Source organism: Danio rerio, chromosome 1 (assembly GCF_052040795.2).
Source record: "Danio rerio strain M-AB ecotype USA chromosome 1, GRCz13ab, whole genome shotgun sequence".
NCBI lineage: Eukaryota > Metazoa > Chordata > Actinopteri > Cypriniformes > Danionidae > Danio > Danio rerio.
Genome location: NC_141021.1, coordinates 61265983 through 61287789, shown reverse-complemented (window position 1 = coordinate 61287789; position 21807 = coordinate 61265983). Strand labels below are relative to the sequence as shown.

The 21807-nt window shown below is 39.9% G+C and overlaps 2 protein-coding genes across 6 annotated transcripts in view; one reads left to right on the top strand and one right to left on the bottom strand.

Annotated features, from left to right (window-relative positions):
- Positions 1-21807, bottom strand: part of trip10b (thyroid hormone receptor interactor 10b) — an 80892-nt gene that overhangs the window by 24079 nt on the left and 35006 nt on the right. The gene's annotated exons all lie outside the window — the stretch shown is intronic.
- Positions 1549-19687, top strand: LOC147847109 (protein NLRC3). Of its 5 annotated transcripts, XR_015477075.1 has the most exons (11): positions 1561-1850; positions 5743-6018; positions 6112-6174; positions 9449-11255; positions 12312-12485; positions 14442-14615; positions 15718-15891; positions 16938-17111; positions 17196-17242; positions 17315-18017; positions 19005-19687. XR_015477075.1 is itself a non-coding variant. In XM_087237814.1 (10 exons), exons 2-10 carry the CDS (start codon positions 5763-5765, stop codon positions 17842-17844), a joined length of 3399 nt encoding a protein of 1132 aa, XP_087093940.1. In that variant the 5' UTR covers positions 1561-1850; positions 5743-5762; the 3' UTR covers positions 17845-19687. The 5 variants fall into 5 exon arrangements, 4 of the variants coding, with proteins under 4 accessions (XP_087093943.1, XP_087093940.1, XP_087093942.1 ...); XM_087237814.1 differs by having other exon boundaries at positions 17315-19687; XM_087237817.1 differs by lacking the exon at positions 17196-17242 and having other exon boundaries at positions 1549-1850; positions 17315-19687.

Sequence of the window (21807 nt, the reverse complement as noted above, 5' to 3'; positions counted from 1 at the left end):
TTGGATGATAATTGTTTCTGATAGAAATATATATATTTTTTTGGTATTTACAAGGGTTAATGTTTAGGTTTTATCCCTCCTCCAATGTCATGTGGTTTGTTTTTATTCCTCTGACTGTCCCACACGTAAGCTGTTTTCCATATGCAAATTATGGCATGATTGACTGGTTTTGTAAATGTCACACGGGGTGAGCTCAGGGTGTTGTTCAAAATAAACTCTGATTGAAATTATACACTCTCAGGAATAAAGGTATGTGAGCTGTCACTGGGGTGCTACCTTTACAAAAGGTACAAATTTGTTCCTAAAAGTTCCATTTTAATACCTCAAGGGTGCATATTAGTACCTACTGTAAAAAGTACAAAAGTGTTCCTCTTAACATTTGTAGGTACTATTATATACTTTTGAGCTGCCCTCCAAGTACAAATGTGGACCTTTTGAAAAGGTACCACCACAGTGACAGCTCACTTACCTTTATTTCTGAGAGTGTATGACACAGAAATACACACAGAAGGGCTCAATGTAGAGGTGATGATCTGATTTTGGCAAATGAAGTGAATAGTGTTGGAGTAAGAACTAAAAGAGTAATAATAATTTAGTAACTTAAAAATAATTATCTGAATTAAAATGAAGGTTGAGTTCGGCACTGGATGAAGGAATGCAGACAGAAGGCGAGATGGCTTTATCTTACGTTACTGCAATGCTGAGAGTATTCTCATTATTCTGAACACATGAAGAAAAGGAGAAGAGGATTATGGTCTTAATGCACACCGATTTACAGCATAAGACTAATAAATAAGACTAAAATCAACAAACACACTGCTTTAAACTGTCATTAGTCTGTGTAAACGGCATGTGGAGCTCTGACTCAGGAATTAACATTAGAAGATAACATTATCCTACGTTATTATTATTATTATTGATGTGTCTTTTAAAGGTAAATGAAGGTTATTCAGTGTGCAGAGCTCCTCTATTAAACAAAGAAAAAAGACCTCAAAGGTAAAACGAATGCAAAGGTAACTCAAAAGTAAGGTAACATACTGCTTTCCACAAAGAGTAACTCAACTATAAATTTTTTGGGGACTAACTCAATATCGTACTGCATTATTCATTCTTTCATTTTCTTGTCGGCTTAGTTCCTTTATTAATCCGGGGTCGCCACTGCGGAATGAACCACCAACTTATCCAGCACGTTTTACACAGTGGATGCCCTTCCAGCTGCAAACCATCACTGGGAAACACCCACACACTCTCATTCACTCTCATACACTACGGACAATTTAGCTTACCCAATTCACCTATAGCGCATGTCTTTGAACTGTGGGGGAAACCGGAGCACCCAGAGTAAACCCACGCCAACACGGGGAGAACATGCAAACTCCACACAGATACACCAACTGACCCAGCTGAGGCTCAAACTAGCAACATTCTTGCTGTGAGGCGCCACCATGCTGCTGTACTGCATTACTTTCAAAAGTATCTTTCCCAACACTGCGTAATAATGATTACAAAACACAGCTGAAACTCATAAACTACCAAATATGGTGGAAAGAGGAACAAGGAAACACTAGAAACACAGGAATGACAAAACACACACGCATGCACGCACGCACGCACACATGCACACACATACACACACACACACACGCACACACACACACACACACACACACACACACACGCACACACACACACAGAGTGTTGTTGATCTTTTACCTGTAATTCTTTAGATAGTTTGTGATTTCATGTCATGTCATGTCTTGTCTCCTCTCCTAAAAACTGGTTATTAGTTTCAGTTTCTGTTAAAGGCACCAGTTCAGAGGACAAACAAATCGTCAACATTGCCATTGAGGGTAAGTTACTAAACAAACCTGACAGATTTAAAAGCACCAGTTGGTAGCTCACAGAGTTTTAGGATATTAACAGAGCTTAAACGTTTCCATGAAAAAATATTTCTGTTGCTTTGCATCTCAACCAAGATGGCATTGTGTATGTTGTGTCTAAAAAGGGGAAGTGTACTACTATAAAATGCATGCAGCATGTATGTTTGATTTAGTATTTTTGAGATAAAACAAATATGTTTCTATGAAGCTTTCACTAACTATAGTTAGAATTTTTACAACAAAATGATCTGTAAATTAATCTGTTATAAAAGTGCCGTGCACTAGCTCAGTAAGTTAAATGATTCACTGATATCCACGTAGTAGGCATGTGGCTTAGGTAAGTTAAGACAAGTCTCTAGAAATGGTTTAATATGCTAATTTTAAAACGGAGGAATTAGCCCAAGAATCAGATGCTGCATTGTCATAAAAAATATTTATTTTTTTTTCAGCTGAGGTGGCTAGCTATTGTAGCTGTATCTCAAATCAACCCAAGTAAACCATTTGTCTCCTTAACTGTGTTGTGGATGAAATCTCTGCTAAATTATAATTATGCTTGACGAAAGGGCTGACAGAGTATGCATTTGTATTTTGTGGGTTTAAATAATATGAAAAAACACAGCCAGAAATTAATAACCTCTTCGTAAACAAGATGAGTATTTGAAATGTATTCACTCCAGAAAAATGACTGTGTTGTGCTAGATTAGGACTTTATAATCTATTAGGAATTTGGAAATGTTTAGACTAACAACAGCTTAATCAATCTTTTTCCTCTGTATGACACCATATAATACCCAAACCATACTTCCTTCTTACTCTATTGCATACTTTTTAGAAGAAACTGCTGACAAGAGGGAAATAGCAGAATAAGAATAAATATAGTGCAGGGGCCCTTGCTCCAGACTGCTGTCTAATAAGAAGTTGTTAGATATATTAAAGATACACTTAACTGTTCAGTTCTGGTATGCAGAGAAGGGTTGCAGAAAGATGAAGTATGTTTGGGTACAAACTCCACCAGTTAATATCTGTTGTGCATATAAGCTGGAGTCAGGGAAATGTATGTTGGTTGCGAACCTCCTCATTGTAATTCTTGTATTGCATTGGGGTAACGTAACCCAGAGCTCTGTCCTCGAATTATTCATTTGTATCTAATAATATTTTTGAAACTGAAGAAAACCCTAGGGTAAAGCAGTGGCGCAGTAGATAGTGCTGTCGCCTCACAGCTGGTTCGTACCTCAGCTCAGTTGGCATTTCTGTGTGGAGTTTGCATGTTCTCCCTGCGTTCGCGTGGGTTTCCTCCGGGTGCTCCGGTTTCCCTCACAGTTCAAACACATGCGCTACAGGTGAATTGGGTAGGCTAAATTGTCCGTAGTGTATGAGTGTGTGTGTGAATGTGTGTGTGTGGATGTTTCCCAGAGATGGGTTGCGGCTGGAAGGGCATCTGCTGCTTATAAACTTGCTGGATAAGTTGGCGGTTCATTCCGCTGTAGCGACCCCGGATTAATAAAGGGACTAAGCCGACAAGAAAACGAATGAAAACCCTCTCCTGACCTTTTTTATTAAACAGGCATAGAATTGGCCAAATACTCCAACACCTAAAACATTCTGTAACCAGGGGTTGTGACACTGACAACAGAGTCCAGATCCACATGCAGGTTTATTGAGGAGGTCAGGCAAGCAATGGTCAACACGGGTGCAAACAGATGTATGAAGGCAATCCAGAAACGTGGTTGAAGTAACAGGCGAGAGGTTGGAAGGCAGGCGGCAGACAGGGATAAACAAGGCGAGGAAAAAACACAGCTAAACAAGACAAAGGAAAACGTGCTGTAATGTCACTAAGGCTCCGTCCGAAACCACCTACTACTCAGTAGGTACTGCATTTGAATGTAAGCGTACTACTCGGCCGTTAGAAAAGTACGTTCTATACAGTATGAATGTGAAAAGTATGAATGGAATTCAAATGTACTTCATCCGCCATTTTGTCATGGTCGCGTGACCTACCTGCGTCATTTGTGTTGCTTCACTCCCATTCATGAATTCTCTAGCGGGGCATCATGGGATAGCAAAGCGTGCATGGGATGCGCACTCCAGAATCTCGCCAGAAGTAGTAAGGCATCCGGGAACTTCTCGCATACTGATTTTCGAATTCTATGGCTGCCTCCGAAACCGCATACTTCCATACTATATAGTACGCCAAAATCAGTATGTGAGCCGAGTAGTATGTCCGAATTCATAGAATTTGAAAATCAGTATGCGAGAAGTACCAGGATGACTTACTACTTCCGGCGAAATTCTAGAGTGTGCATCCCATGCATGCTGCGCTATCCCATGATGCTCCGTGAGAGAATTCATGAATAGGAGCGAAGCGACGCAAATTATGCAGGTACGTTGCATGACCATGACAAATTGGCGGATGTAGTACGTCCGAATTCCATTCATACTTTTCACATTCATACTGTATAGAACGCACTTTTCTAACGGCCGAGTAGTACGCTTAAATTCAAATGCAGTACCTACTGAGTAGTAGGCGGTTTCGGATGCAGCCTATGAAATCGGACATACTACTCGGCTCGCATACTGATTTTAGCGTACTGTGTAGTATGGAAGTATGCGGTTTCAGACGCTGCCTAAGTGTAAACAAAACCTGGCGACTGGAGTGAGTGTGTGTGCTGCTTATCTAGTAAGTGTAATCAGTCCTTCACAATCCTCCGGTGGTGTGTGTGCACAATCAGTCAGGATGAGGAACATGTGTGTGTGAGCAGAGTGCTTGTATTGAGTTGTAGTCAGTTTTGTAGTCCGTTGGTGATTGTGCATGCATTTCAGCGATCTATAGAGTTAAGATCGCTGCTGATCGTGACATATAAATGATCATCAAAATGATTGATATCGCAACAAATACAAGAAAATAATGTTCATTATTGATATAATTTCAAGTTTATATCGTTCATCCATAAACAGAAGTGACGCTAGTGCCACATAGTGGTGCAATTCCTTAAATCTCTAGAAAAACAGACATCGTCAAATATGTTTTGTAGCAGCGGGCAAATAGTATTTAGTCAGAGAAGGGCCAGAATGCCTCTTTTGATCACAAAGCTTGACAACCCCTGAGCCAGACTCGATATATTTTTATCTAGTATTTTCAAAAGGCAAAGCTGACCACTAGCAAAAATTCATTTACTGTAGATGTTTTTGCGCATAAAGCGTGAGGGCGTCATGGTGGCTCAGTGGTTAGCACTGTGGCCTCACAGCTAAAAGGTCACCAGTTCGAATCCCTGCTGGTGTTTCTGTGTGGAGTTTGTTCTCCCCGTGTTGGTGTGGGTTTCCTTCATGTGCTCTGGTTTCCTCCACAGTCTAAACACATGCGCTATAGGGGAACTGATCAACTAAATTGGCCGTAGTGATTGAGTGTGTGTGTGTGTGAATGAGTGTGCATGGGTGAATGATGATGTGTATAGGTGTTTCCCAGTACTGGGTTGCAGCTGAAAGGGCATCAACTGTGTAAAACATATGCTGGAATAGTTGGCGGTTCATTCTGCTGTGGCAAGCCCTGATGAATAAGGGACTAAACTGACAGAAAATAAATGAATGGAGTGTGAGATTAAAGCATTAGCCGGTGGTCAACAGCTGCAGGTGTGTACCAGAAGGTGTTCATTGGTGACCATTGTGATGGCACCCCAGAGGGATCACATCGTTATTCAGTCTACTCACAGCTAAATATTTGATCAAGCACATCTAGCAACACATTGTTGCTCCATTTAAGCTTCTCCTTAGCACCCCTCTGTCAGACTTTGTGCTCAGTTGTGTGACTCTTGTTGATGTGAGATGCCATGACTGGACGACTTTATATCTCATTCTTGTTTAACAGCACTGAATAACTGAAAAAGGATGGCATCTGAAAAAGAGCTCCTCGTGAACTCACTAAATGAACTGGTGAAAGATGATCTGAAGAGGTTTCAATGGCACTTGAAGAATCAGGAGTGCATTTCCACTTCAGAAATGGAGAATGCAGATGTTTTAGACACAGTGGACAAGATGGTGGCACGCTTTGGACCAGAAGAAGCTGTGACCATCACAGTGAACACCCTGAAAAAAATGAACCATAACCTTCTGGCTGAAGAATTAAGGAATGAACACAGGCAAGGTGACGTACAAGATTATTAGTGTGACAGAGTTTAAAGTGTGATGTAAATAATGTAGCAGAAATTGTGACTTTCTGTTTTTGCCTCACACACAGAACAACTCGAGGAAAATATGGTGGACTCTTCTCCTGTTAGAACGCTATCAAAACAGATGTGGGGTAACAACTGCATTTACATGGTCAGCTGAGGACAACAAAGAAGGAAGCTGACACACACACACACACACAAACACACACACATAAACACACACATTTACAGTTGAAGTCAGAATTATTCGCCCCCCTGTTTATTTATTTTAACCCAATTTCTGTTTAACGGAGAGCAGATTTCTTCATTTTAAGCGTTGTTGTTGGACAGTATTGTAGAGTGATGTTGCTTGGCTAATTTGCTGCTGAATTTTTTTAAATGTAAGTTATTTTGTACAGATGTATACATGACTTGCAGTAGTTACCGCTGTGAAACTAAAACAGGTAGTAATGAATACTTTTTACGTAAGTACATGATTCAGGCCATACGTCTTCACTTTTACCTGAATACAAAAGTATTTAAATTTCCAGTGTTTTCCAATTTCTGTGTAACAGAGGTCAGATTTCTCCAACACATTTCTAATCATAACAGTGTTAATAACTCATCTCTAATAACTGATTTATTTCCTCTTCATCATGATGACAGTAAATAATATTAGACTAGATATTCTTCAAGACACTTCTATACAGCTTAAAGTGACATGTAAAGGCTTCACTAGGGTAATTAGGGTAACTAGGCAGGTTAGGGTAATTAGGCAAGTCATTGTACAATGATGGTTTGTTCTGTAGACTATCCAAAACAAATCTAACTTAAAGGGGCTAATAATATTGAGCTTAAATGGTGTTTAAAAAATAAAAAACGGCTTTTATTCTAGCCCAAATAAAGCAAATCAGACTTTCTCCAGAAGAACAAATATTATCAGACATACTGTGAACATTTCCTCAATCTGTTCTACATCATTTGGGAAATATTCAAAAAAGAAGAAAAAATCAAAGGAGGGTGAATATTGTTTGACTTCTACTGTATATATATGGGGACACAGTGGCGCAGTGGGTAGCACGTTTGCCTCAAAGCAAGAAGGTCAACGGTTCGAGTACGGCTGGGTCAGTTGGCATTGGAGTTTGCATGGTCTCTCTGTGTTGGTGTGGGTTTTCTCTGGGTGCTCCGGTTTCCCCAAAAGACATGTGGTACAGGTGAATTGGGAAAGCTAAAGTTGACCATTGTGTATGAGTGTGTTTGTGAATGAGTTTGTGTGTATGGATGTTTCCCAGTGATGGGTTGCAGCTGGAAGGGCATCCACTGCGTAAAAGATATGCTGGATAAGTTGGTGGTTCATTACGCTGTGGTGACCCCAGATTAAAAAAGGCACTAAGCCGAAAAGAAAATGAATGAATGAATACATGGTTTCCGCTACAATCATTCTTCCGTGTCGAGGCGCCACATCAAAATTGATTCCCACCATGGCTACAAAACAGCTTCTCATTCAAAACATTCAGTTGCTGCTATTTATTTTTTTATAGTAATAATCGCACCAGAACGTATTAAAATGTAAGTTAATTATAACAGCGGGAACTTTTCTGTAGTCGTAGTAGTGCTGTGCATTATGTGTTTAAGCCTTTAAGGATACATGCAGATTGACTGACTGACTGACTGACAAGGCCAGCAAATACAACGTGGCTTTTAGTTAAGATGAACACATTTCCATAATTATACTTTTCATTTATAGATAAAGGTCTGTGGTTCTGCATGTAACGACTCCAGGACGCATCAATGCCGCTCTGTAGGTTTATTGGAGACTTTTATAAATATTCAAATCTAATAAATGTTGGGAGACATACTCTTTACATAAACGCACTTAATCGCACTTCAGCTTGAGCAGCGTATATTTGAGGGTGTGCAAGATGTTTTGTGCATGAACAGCAGAAATCGTCATGCAAGCAAAAAGATTTGCATGCTCGCATTACATGATTGCGCTCTCGACTTGTAATGCTTTGCACACCAGATTTGTCATTGAAGTAACGTCATAAATAGTCGGAAGATCTGATTAAAAGGCCTGCCACCACAGCTGGAAAACATCCTAGAGGACATATGTCACGGCTGCAGGTTTCTGCGCTCTTCCGGAGTGTCTGTTTGATCATGTGGGTTTGTTTTGTTTTTGTTCTCCACGTGTGTCTGTTTTGATCACGTGTAATGACGGCACTCGGCTAGCTTGATGAGCCCGCCAGCTGAGGCTCATATTCGCGCCTTTATATGGGCTACGTTTTCTGTGTGTCTTTGTCAGTTCGTTACGTGTGCTTATGTGTGCTACCTGTCTGTGCTCAGGACCTGAGGAGTGTTTACTGGACCCTGTTTCCTGCCTGATTCCTGCCTGGTCTCTCCTAGCACTAGCACTACATTCATTCCTTGCTTTTTGTTTTGACTGTGTCAATCAAGTTTTGACTGTGTCAACCTGAACATTCTTTATCCGTGACAATATGTATTATAGCCACAACAAATTAATTAAGTATTTCACTACAGAGTGGTTTAAAACACTTACATACATTTTAGCAAAACCTTTACTAAAAAAATGACTATAGTGTTTTTTCATGTGGGTCCACTCGGGAAAATTTGTAGGACATACTATAAGTTAATTTTAAACTCGACTGAGCTCTAAAAAGAGCACAGCAGCAGATTTAACGTTAAATAAGATGTTCTGCGCTGCTTCAGGATTATTCTAGCTCTGCCAAGAGTTTCTACAGTGACAGTGCAGTGAAAATGGGCAACAAGAAATCACTGTCATACATTCATTCATTCATTTTCTTTTCGGCTTAGTCCCTCTATTCATCAGAGGTCGCCACAGCGGAACGAACCACCAACTTATCCAGCATTTGTTCTATGCAGCGGATGCCCTTATAGCTGAAACACAGTACTGGGAAACACCCATACACACTCATTCACACACACACGCACTCATACACAAAGGCCAGTGTAGTTGATCAGTTCCCCTATAGTGCATGTGTTTGGACTGTGGTGGAAATCCGAGCACCCGGAGGAAACCCACGCCAACACGGGAAGGAAATGCAAATAGAAACGCTAACAGACCCAGCCAAGACTTGAACCAGCGACCTTCTTGTTGTGAGGCGATCGTGCTACTCCCTGCCCCATTGTGATGCCCAAATCACTGTCATATATTTACAAATACATTTACTAAATGCATATATATATATATAGTGAAACCAAGGTATGCAGTCAATTCACAGCATATATTTAGCAAATTAGTTCAATGAAATCAATCGAAGACTGTTTATGCAAACACGGTTGCAGCACTAGCGTTGACAATGTGAGTAGAAGTGTGTTGCAAGTATAGTTTGTCAGAGAAATCATATACTTATTATCCTCATCATCTTTTGTTGTCATTTTCTGAAGAGACCAGTGGAGCTGCTGTTTGTGATCACAGAAAGTTAAGTGTGAGACTGAAGAACAAATTACAACAGGATTACAAGCGAATACTGGTTGGCAATTCAGAGACTGGACATCAGCAATACCTGAATGACATTTACACTGATCTATACATGGTGGAGAATGAGACTGGAGGAATAGTGAAAGAGCATGAAGTAAGACGGATCGAATTAAATCGCAGACGAGCTGCTGCTAAGGAGATACCAATCAAGTGCAATGACATGTTCAGAATGCAGCACGACACCGGTCGACAAAACAGGAAAGTCCTGACAATGGGGATTGCAGGAGTTGGAAAGACAGTCTCTGTGAATAAATTCATCCTCGACTGGGCTGAAGGAAACGAGAATCAAGACATACTGTTTGTATTTCCACTGCCGTTTCGTAAACTGAACTTGATTAATAAAGAGTACAGTCTTATAGAACTGATTAACAAAAACTTTTTTAATGGTCGTGAAAAACTGCGCTCGCTCCCTGAATGCGATGGTCAAGTCATGTTCATCTTAGACGGGCTGGATGAATGTCGCTTCCCTCTGAACTTAAAAAAGGGAGAGGAATTGACAGATATTTTCAAAAAAGCAACAGTGAGTAGGATCATCACAAACCTCATCAGGGCACATCTAGTCTCCTCTGCTCTCCTCTGGATCACATCCAGGCCGGCAGCAGCCAGTCAGATACCTCGAAACTACATCGATCAGGTGACAGAGGTGCGAGGATTCAATGATGAGCAGAAAGAGCAGTACTTCAACAAAAACAGCAGTCCCGAGGTTGCTGAAATCCTCATCCGTCACATCCGAAAATCCAGGAGTCTGTACATCATGTGCCACATCCCCGTCTTCTGCTGGATCTCCTTGACTGTTCTGCAGCCTTTTCTGGCTCAAGAAAACGATGAGAAAACACCAACCACTCTCACAGGGATGTACACCAACTTTTTACTCTCTCAGATGCAGCAGATGGAGAAGAAGTACCTTGATGACCCGGATCCTGCAGTTGAAGCCAAGCCTTTCGATCAGATTCTTCTCAAGCTTGGCAAGCTGGCCTTTGACCAGCTACAGAAAGGGAATCTGATTTTCTACAAAGAAGATCTTGAGGAGTGTGGGCTTGATGTCAGAGAAGGGTCTGTGTTCTCTGGGTTATGCACTCAGATCTTTCAGAAGGAAAGGGCAGTTTCAGTCAGAAGTGTTTATAGCTTTGTGCACCTCAGTGTCCAGGAGTTCCTTGCAGCAGTCTACGTGCTTGTCATATACTGTGAAGAGAAAGTAAACCCATTCCTTAAATCCTGGAAAAAGAAACTCACATGGAAATTCTCCAAAAAGCCGCAGTGTCAACTTCATAAGGCTGCGATCGACCAGGCATTGGAAAGCCAGAATGGGCACCTGGATCTTTTCCTCCGGTTCCTGTTGGGTCTCTCTCTGGAGTCCAATCAGAGTGACCTGAAAGAGCTCCTGCCAAGAATGGAACTGAAATCGGACAGTGTTGAAGACACTGTTGCATACATCAAATTGAAAATAGGAATGGAGAAATCAGCGGAGAGGACCATTAATCTCTACCACTGTCTGAGTGAACTGAAAGATCATTCTTTGGTGCAAATTCAGACAAGTCTAAACTCAGGAAACCTTTCGGCTCAGGATCTGTCCTCTGCTCAGTGGTCGGCTCTGGTGTTTGTGCTACTGATGTCAGAAGAAGCTCAAGAGACGTTTGAACTGCAGAAATATACAAGATCTGAAAGAGCCCTGATGAGACTGATGCCAGTGATCAGAAACACCAGAAGAGCACTGTAAGAGTATTATTTACGCACGAACACACAAATAATTGTGCATATACATTTCTAAAAATGTTTACAGCTCCATATCCAGTTCACTCGAAACCGAAAACTCTTTCTGTCATTGATTACTAACACTCCCATCATTTTAACCTTCAGAACACACATTCAGATATTGTATAACATGAAATAGCAATTCAGTTATGAAAATTGTGAAATTAAAGCTATAGTCGAGAGATCTGGTCACCACGTCAGGTCACCATGCGCCCATATATAACCTTTAAAGCGCGCACGCGGCAGCTAGAAAACTGGACTAGTGTATGACATAAAGGCACGCAGCATAATTCATTACATGTTTTGGTTAACTAATCCTTTAAATACAACTCTATTGGGCTATAAAAGAAAGAAACACACAAAGAATTTGACGTTAAATAAATTTCAGCAAAGATGTTGCCAGTCATGTTCACACTAGTTTTTCAGTTAGGGGATATGTAGCCTGATAAAAATGTTTAGTTGGACACTCTCACAGTAATCTACACTATAACTAATATTATAATTTATGATATTTATTATTATTCATATTATTAAAATAAACTTATATAATTGACAAAACGCAGAAACATTTTGAATGTTTGCTTTCATTTTCAAATTGCTAAAGCCAATTTTACTTCAATTTTATGATTCACAGTTATCATATCGATTATATTTTGACTTGTAGCTCATGGGCCCAAAAATTATTAATATATAAAACATGATAGCCTAACATAAATCTTTATCTTTTACCTTTAAAATTATGACAAAAAGTTATATAGCCTATTGAGTTTTCCTCTGAAAAGGTATTGGCTCATCTGCCACTTTAAAATACTTTAATAAACTGGTGTTCAAGGAAGAGTTGAGTTATTCAAATAAAATTAATAAGCCTACAGTAACATTGTGGAATGCTTTTATAGCTTTGAATTGAATACATGATTTTAGGTTCTAATGTTTTTTTAGAAACCTGTCTTTAGATTACAAACCTCACCCGATACAAAATGTTTTCCTGTTTAACTTTCTTATTATTTGTTCACATAGGCTACAGTCCTGTAATCTCACTGCTCAGTGCTGTGAGAGTTTGTCGTCAGCTCTTCAATCCTCAAACTGTGTCCTGAGAGAGCTGGACCTGAGTAACAATGACCTGCAGGATTCAGGAGTGAAGCTGCTCTCTGATGGACTGAAGAGTCCAAACTGTCAGCTGGAGATACTGAAGTGAGGGATTTTCATAAAAAAATAAAAATAAAAAAAAATAATACAATAATAAGTGTTATTTTGACATCAAATGTGGCATATTGTTTTTAATGTGATTAAGTAGCCACAAAAACAAAAGTTTGATTAAAAAAAAAAAAAAATATATATATATATATATATATATATATATATATATATATATATATATATATATATTTATTTATACAACAGTTCTGTCTGGTTCTCAAATCTGATTGACTGATAGCCGTGCGATATCAGCACCCGTACAGCCTCTTTACCCTTTGTGTATTACTCCACCCATGCAGCCAGCAAAAAGCAGACACTACAGATATACAGTGTAAAAGATGCTTGCTCAGCTGTTTAACTGTCAGCTTATGATCTGAATCCAACGCAGAAGAAAGTAGTTCCTCATACAAAAGGGTTTTTGAGACTTCCATGTTTGATTTAGTTTTTATATACACAATTATGCCGTCAAACTGTTGTATAAACGCAATATTATATGAGTAGCAGTGCGATATGGCAGTATATCGGCACTGGTGGGGGAACTAATGCACCCAGCCTGCGGCCTCGTGCCAACGCACGCCTCCCACCAGTGCTGACATACAGCCATATCGCACTGCTACTCATGTGATATTGCTCATATATATATACAAATATATATATATATATATATATATATATATATATATATATATATATATATATATATATATATATATATATATATATAGGGCGACACGGTGGCGCAGTGGGTAGCACGTTCGCCTCATAGCAAGAAGTTTGCTATTTGAGTCGGGTGCTTCGGTTTCCCCCACAAGTCTAAAGACATGTGTTACAGGTGAATTGGGTAAGCTAAAATTGTCCATAGTGTATGAATGTGAGAGTGTATGGGTGTTTCCCAGTGACGGGCATCCGCTGCATAAAACATATGCTGGATAAGTTGGCGGTTCATTACACTGTACATGCATTGAACAGCACAAATTCAGTACGCAGTATCTCGCTTTTAAAAACATCAATAAAGTTAATAATACAAATAAACTTAATAATAAAACTCAATAAACTTAATAATACAAATAAACATCACGTCCCATGCTCAATTTACGTGATTTTACTGCAGTCGGGCATTGAGTAGGTATGAATATAGAGAAATTTAGAAAGGTGTGTGACACAATTTAACAGTTTTATCCTGATTATTGGTTTTCATAGTTATGGAGGCCAAAATGAAAAATAAATTTTGATTAATTGCACAGCCTGGGTAATAATATTATAATAAACTCGTAGCCAAATTGACTTTGTGCATGTGTAGGTTTCTAAGGGTTGACGGAGCATTACTTTATTTTTGAAGTCAATTAAATTATTGGTAGGGACATTTCAGTAATTGGTTAATATTGGTGGGGACACGTCCCCTCAATCTATGCCAAATTTACAGCCTTTGTACATAACGTTATAGTCAACCCCTGAAAACAGATGACAACTCATATTTTTATCTCAAGTCACACTTTCTTTAACAAACCTGTTTAGCTTTGCACTTAGCAGCCCCTGATAAATACATTATAAGTGACAAACTGAACACTGCAGAAAAGCAGTGCATCTAGATCTACTGAACAATGAGCACATGATCATTTGATTAGTGCAGTGGTGTATAAAGATTTTACCATTATTAAAGCCTGCCTTAAAGCCCAAAGCCCTGACAATTGTGTTCTCTGGAGTCTGGCTACAGGTAGCGCCGGCCCTATTGACTATTAGACTGCTAAAAGTTGTAACTGATGAACTTAAAATGGGAACTCATTCGTTTTTCTATTAACCTATTTTGTCTGGCCAAGTGTGAGATTGTTTTAGGAAGATAGTTATAATTTAATGAATTTATAATGCCCAGAAAAGAAAGTGGTATCATTTACCTGTGGCCCATTTGTTTTATTAGAACCAGAAAAAAGTTACAAAAATTTTTTTCTCCAGATTTTCCAGCTGTAATCTCACTGCTCAGTGCTGTGAGAGTTTGTCTTCAGCTCTTCAATCCTCAAACTGTGTCCTGAGAGAGCTGGACCTGAGTAACAATGACCTGCAGGATTCAGGAGTGAAGCTGCTCTCTGATGGACTGAAGAGTCCAAACTCTACATTGAACATGTTTGGGTATGTTGAGTTAATTTTGATGATTTTATTCATTATTAATTGAACTTTTTGCTCAGTTTATAATTATAGATGGGCACAGATTAATTTTTTTTTAATCTAGATTAATCTCACTGTAATCTTGGAATTAATCTAGATTAAAATGGCTTATTTAAATTATGCCAAAGGCATTCAGAATATGTGTGCTACGTTTTTGAGAACGGGTTTCCCAAGCCAGGTAGCGCATTAGACCAGGGGCTCATCTCCTGTTTCCCAAATGCATCACAAACTGCTTGAGAAACTGTTCTACTCCGATAATTTGTGATGAAAATAAATGATGTTCAATAAGATGTACTTGTGTTTACTAACTCTTTATTCAGGTAAACATCAATGTTGAACTGTAGGCATTACTGTAGGCCATTTTTGATGACTTTAATCCAACTAAAGTCATCACTGAACTGAACAGAAATGGAATTAAGACATGCGGAGTCTGCAGATATTAGAGGCATTATTGAAGTAAACACCAAAATCAAACTATTACCGTCACGTAGGACTTTTTGCCATATTTTCCCACAAGATCCACACACGCGGCTTTCAGTAAAGGACCAAACACACACACATTGCAAAAAGTGGAGGTTTTTTCTGTCCATTTGGTGTGCGTTATTCGATTTCATAACACTTTCACCAGTTCTTACTCCTAATTTGCGTCTAATACCCCAGTTTGTCACAGGAGCATGAATGAAATGTTCATGAGTGAAACTGCCGAACTGCAGTTAAGTCACCCAAAGCTACAAGAACCTCTTACATTACAGCACTCTACGTAAACACCTTCAACGTAGTCAACATAGCTTGCATAGAATAGACCCAGCTTCCTACCTAACTCTGAGAATAGATTAACAGCGATATTTTGTATCGCCCAATAGGAATCTCGCACTAACGCAGCACTTTAACACCGATAACAGCCCACCACTATTTATAATATATACTCACTTTCAAACTTTTAAAACCAGTACATGCGGCACGATAGAGTTTGTATAAGTTCTGTTTAATTACTAAACACTTGCTTGCTTATGAAATCTTTACATTTGAATGTAGTATACTTGTTGTTATAATTTTCTCTCTCCAGATTGTGCATGTGTAATCTCACTGCTCAGTGCTGTGAGAGTTTGTCGTCAGTTCTTCAATCCTCAAACTGTGTCCTGAGAGAGCTGGACCTGAGTAACAATGACCTGCAGGATTCAGGAGTGAAGCTTCTCTCTGACGGACTGAAGAGTCCAAATTGTCAGCTGGAGATACTGAGGTATTAAGAAGAACATATAAAGGATAATACACAGTCAGCTGGTCATGATGTTGATGCGTGTCTGTAGATGACCGTGTGTGTGTGATTGTAGATCAGTTATCAATCCAGGTCTTTGCAGCCCCCTGCACTGTTTTTTTTTTTTTTTTTTGCTTGTCTCTTTTGTTTAGCATGCCTGATTTAGATTACAAGCTCATTAGAAAAAAAGCTCCAAGAAGGAATTTTGTCCAGATCAACATGTTCCCTGGTCACCTCATGCATTTTTTCCCTGATGGGATAGCTATCTGATCATAAATAAGAGTAGTGTAAATGCCCTCCAGAAAAACTGAGATATAAATCCAATTGCTCAGACCATTTCAGGAGGTGGTTTCCAGACAAATCAGGGCTGCGTTTCCCAAACAACTACGTAACTCGCGGCTGAACTATCATAGTACGATGCATTATTTGGGAAAAAAAACGATGTAGTGACAAATGTTTCCCAAAACCCGTAGTTTCTCTGTCGCAGAGCTATGTTTCTAGTTACAGCTCCAGAGGTGTAGATGCAAGTGCAAAAGTTTGCGACGCAGTGTGCAGAGCATTGGATTTGGGAAACGGCAAATCAACAAACTATGTTTGTAACGGCGGAACTTGCGACCTTAGTTGGCTAACGATGGTTTTGGGAAACGCACCCCTGGACAGCTCTAAAGGCATCTGGTTGTCAAAACAACATATGTAAATTTCACCCCCACACACACAAACTTTGAAAGATTTGTGCTACACAACTGTTAGCAGCATTGCCAATTATTACAGTTGTGTGAAGGGTTAACCAATCATGTCATTAGCATAGAGGTTTGTGCATTTTGTGCAAATTAATCGTAGAATTAACACACTTTCAAACTGGAATCATGGCAGAATATCCTATGATTTCCACTTCACAGGGCACTTATGGTTTAATGGAACAAACCTCTGATAAGAAATCATATGAGATATGTAAAGCGGTAGGCTGCGTGGACAAGGATTGAGAACCGTTACTGTAGATGACGTCTGTGTTTGTGTCTATGTGTCTGCAGGTTGTCTGGCTGTATGGTGACAGAGGAAGGCTGTGGTTTTCTATCTTCAGCTCTGAGTTCAAACCCCTCACACCTGAGAGAGCTGGATCTGAGCTACAATCACCCAGGACAATCAGGAGTCCAGCTGCTCCAACACACACTGGAGGATCCACACTACACACTGCAGAAACTCAAGTATGTCAAACACCAGTATACTGACATACAGAACTGTATAAACATACATGATCTACACTAATGTGTGTGTGTGTTTGTTTCTAGCATGGATTATGAAGGAGAGATCAGAATGCATGCTGGACTAAAGAAGTGTATGTTCACAGTCACACATAAACCTCTTACATGTTGTTGTGTTCTCATTGTTTCTGTCTTTCTCTGTTCAGATGCGGCTGATCTCACACTGGATCCAAACACTGCAAACAATCGCCTCTCTCTGTCCGAGGGGAAGGAAATGGCCACGCATGTGGAAGAGTACCAGGGGTATCCTAATCATCCAGAGAGGTTTGAGCTGTATCCTCAGGTTCTCAGTCGAGAGAGTCTGACTGGACGCTGTTATTGGGAGGCTGACTGGAGGAACTGGGTTGATATAGCAATGGCATACAAAGAAATTAACAGGAAAGGAAGAAGTGATGATTGTGATTTTGGACTTAGTGAAAAGTCCTGGAGTTTGACCTGTTCTGGTAACAGATACACTTGTTGGCACAATAATAACAGCACTGATATATCATTTTCTTCAAACTCAAATAGAGTCGGAGTGTATTTGGATACGTCGTCCGGGTCTCTGTCCTTCTACAGCATCTCTGACACACACACACTCACACACTTACACACATTCAACACCACATTCACTGATCAACTCTATGCTGGATTTGGGGTTCATTTAGGTTCTTCAGTGTCACTGTGTCAGATATAAACAGAAAAGCACATGCCACATGAACAAGCATGAAATATATACAGTGCACCTGGAAAGTATTGTTAGCGCTTCACTTTTTCCACATTTCTTTCGGTGACTGCATGGATTATTCCAGAATGGAATACAATAATTAATTCCCAAACATTCTACACACAATCCTCTATAAGGACAATGTGAAAAACAGTTTCTAAAATTGTTGCAAATTTATTACAAATAAAAATCTGATAAATCACATGTACCTCAGTATTCACAGCCTTTGCTGTGCACCTTTGGCTGTGAATACAGCCTCAAGTCTTTCTAAATATGATGCTACAATCTCAGCGTACCTGTCTTTGGGAATGTTTGCCTGTTCCTCTTTGCAGTACCTCTCAAGCTCTCTCAGGTTGGATATGAAGCGACTGTGTACAGCCATTTTCAGATCTCTCCAGAGATGCTCAATAGGATTTAGGTCTGGGCTTTGGCTGGGCCACTCAAGGACATTCACCGAGTTGTTGTTGTGCCACTCCATTGATATGTTGGCGGTGTGCTTTGGGTCATTGTCCTGCTGGAAGATGAAGCGTCGCCCCAGTCTGAGGTGGAGAGCACTCTTGTGCAGGTCTTCATTCAGGATGTCTCTGTACATCGCTGCATTCATCTTTCCCTCTATCCTGACTAGTCTTCCAGTTCCTGCTGATGAAACACATCCCCACAGCATGATGCCAACACCACCATGCTTCACTGTAGGGATGCTGTTAGCGTGCTGATGAGCGCCGCCTGCTGTTCTCCACACGTAACGCCTGGCGTTCACTCCAAACAGTTCAGTTTGAGTCTCATCAGAGCAGAGAGTTTAGTTTCTGATGCTCTGAGAGTCCTTCAGATGGTAAACTCTAGGCGGGGAGTGTCTTCCGTCTGCCCGCTCTACCATACAGATGCCTGATTGGTGGATTGCTGCACAGATGGTTGTCCTTCTGTAAGGTTCTCCTCTCTCCACAGAAGAACGCTGGAGCTCAGACAGAGTGACCATCGGGTTATTGATCACCTCCCTGACTGAGGCTCTTCTCCCCCGATCACTCAGCTTAGAATTGAGCACAGGTGAACTCCAATGAAGCTGCTGAGACATCTCAAGAATGATCAGTGGAAACAGAATGAACCTGAGCTCCATGTTAAGCTTCACACCAAAGGCTGTAAATACTGATGTACATGTGATTTCTTAGGTTTTTTATTTTTCAAAAATTTGCAACAATTTCAAAAACTATTTTTCCACACTCATTATGGGGGATTGTGTGTAGAATGTTGAGGAAATCAATCAATTTAATCCATTTTGGAATAAGGCTGGAACATAAAGAGATGTGGAAAAAGTAAAGCGCTATTAATACTTTCCGCATGCACTGTATGCTTGGTCAATTAAGCATATTTCTTTAATATTTGCACATCTTATTTACTTTGGCAAACACAGTTTGAACCAAAATAAATAATACAAAATAAGCGAGACTTCTATTCACTTCCAAAAGCCAATGTCAGCAGCACAGTTTGAAGGTGAGAATAAGGGATCAATTTATATGGTCAATTAACCAGGTATGAAATATATGGATATTCAAAATATATGGATTGTATTTCAAATATATGGATTGGCACCAAACTATATCTCGGATCCTATTTTTAAAAACTGTAAACATATTTGAAACCTTTTTACTTGGCCTTAACTTCTTTTTAGCAAAGTGATTCATGTTTTTTATCTGATTATATCAAGTCTTAGTTTTAGTTGTATTTTATCATTCTGTTTTGATGAAACTGAACAATACATGTTATGCGGTATATGAAAGTCCATAAATGTCATACAAATAAAAGCAAAATTTTAAATGAATTCTGTGTTTCTTTCGGAACAAGTGTCAAATTTCATCAGAGAATACGACCATGTTCACTCATAAACATCTCAGAGCAGTTTTCACCACAGAAAAATCCACATGAATCTACACAAACGCACTGTGATGCATGTTGGCTGTTACAAATCTATGCCATGCTCTTATGTCTACTCTCCACCAGAGGTCACTTATTATCATTGGTTTACTTCTGATCTCCATCAACTCAAAACTAAAGGTCGAAGGTTGGAACGATTGTATAAGAAGTTCAATTCAATTCAGCTTTATTTGTAAAGCGCTTTTACAATGTAGATTGTGTCAAAGCAGCTTCACATAATAGATCACATAAAAGTAAACTGGAACAGTATAGTTCAGTTTTCAGAGTTTAAGTTCAGTTCAGTTTAGCTCAGTTCAGTGTGGTTTAATAATCACTACTGAGAGTCCAAACACTGAAGAGCAAATTTATTGATGCGCAGCTCTACCGATACCAGACCATGCAAGCTAGAGGCGACAGCGACAAGGAAAAAAAACTTCACCAATTGGCGAAAGTGAAGAAAAAAATCTGGAGAGAACCAGACTCAGTTCGGCACGACCATTTTCATTTCTCCGCTGGCCAAACATCTTGTGCAGAGCTGCAGTCTAGGTGGTTGAGGCTATAAGCTGGACCTCAGCAAAGACTCGTCTGTCCCTGGAGCGTCACAGGATTCAGTCTCATGCTCTCCACTCCTCCATGACCACCACAGCAGCTGCTCAAAATACGGCCTGGTCCTGTTAGCTGGTTGCCCAGCATTTTCTAATACAAACTCTACTATACAAACTTCAGCTAGTACAAAATGCAGCAGCCAGAGTTCCTACCAGGTCTAGAAAATATGATCATATCACCCTAATGCTATCCTCCTTACACTGGCTGCCTGTTAAGTTTCTTATTGAATTTAAAATGTTGCTTCATACCTATAAAGCTCTAAATAATCTAGCTCCTGTTTATCTAACCAACCTTCTGTCTCACTACAATCCAACTCGCTCTTTAAGATCTCAAAACTCAGAGCTTCTGGTAGTACCTAAAATAACAAAGTCCAGTAAAGGAGGTCGAGGCTTCTCGTTTATGGCTCCTAACTCTGGAATAGCCTTCCTGATAATGTCCAAGGCTCAGACACACTCTCGCAGTTCAACACTAGATTAAAGACCTGTCTGTTTAGTAAAGCACACACTCAGTGCATCACTTAGCGGGTTTCCACACAAGTTTCTGCATCTCGTTTATATACACTATGAACAGCAGCTACGCTAATTATTTTCTTTATTCTCTATTTCCACCTGGGGATACTCATCCCAAGGCCCCCAGCGACTATGCAGCGCCACTGATTCAATCTATGACCAGCGACGAGATGATCCCAAGGTTTCCATAATCCTGGACCAGGCCGTATCCTGAGCAGCTGCTGTGGTGGTCATGGAGGAGTGGAGAGCATGAGACTAATTCCTGTGACACTCCAGGGACAGACGAGTCTTTGCTGAGGTCCAGCATTCTCTAGTCTTCGGTACCTAGACTGCAGCTCTGCACAAGACGCTTGACCATAGGAGAAATGGTTGTGCCCATCTGAGTCTGGTTTCTCTCGAGGTTTTTTATCCTTCACTTGGGTCAATTGGTAAAGTTTTTCCCTCAACGCTGTCAGCGCTGGCTTGCATGGTTCGGGATTTGTAGAGCTAGTGATTATTACACTATTAAACTAGGCTAAACTGAACTTAAACTCTGAAAACTGAACTGCATTGTTTCAATTTACTATGATCTTCTACGTGAAGCTGCTTTGACACAATCTACATTGTAAAAGCGCTAAACAAATAAAGCTGAATTGAATTGAACTTCTTATACAATCATTCCAACCTTCGACCTTTAGTTTTGAGTTGATGCAGATCAGAAGTAAACCAATGATACACTTGAACACTTGCTGGTCATTTGGCAGCAGTCAGATAAATGTGATTCCTATAAAAGTGGGAGGTTGTCTAATGATTAGTGATGTACTAGATAAGAGCGACATCGGTGTGTTTGTTCTATGGTGAAATCATTGTGCTTTTTTTGATGTGAGACAAATCTGCGAGACAGCAGTAATTTATTACCAGCATTTACATATTC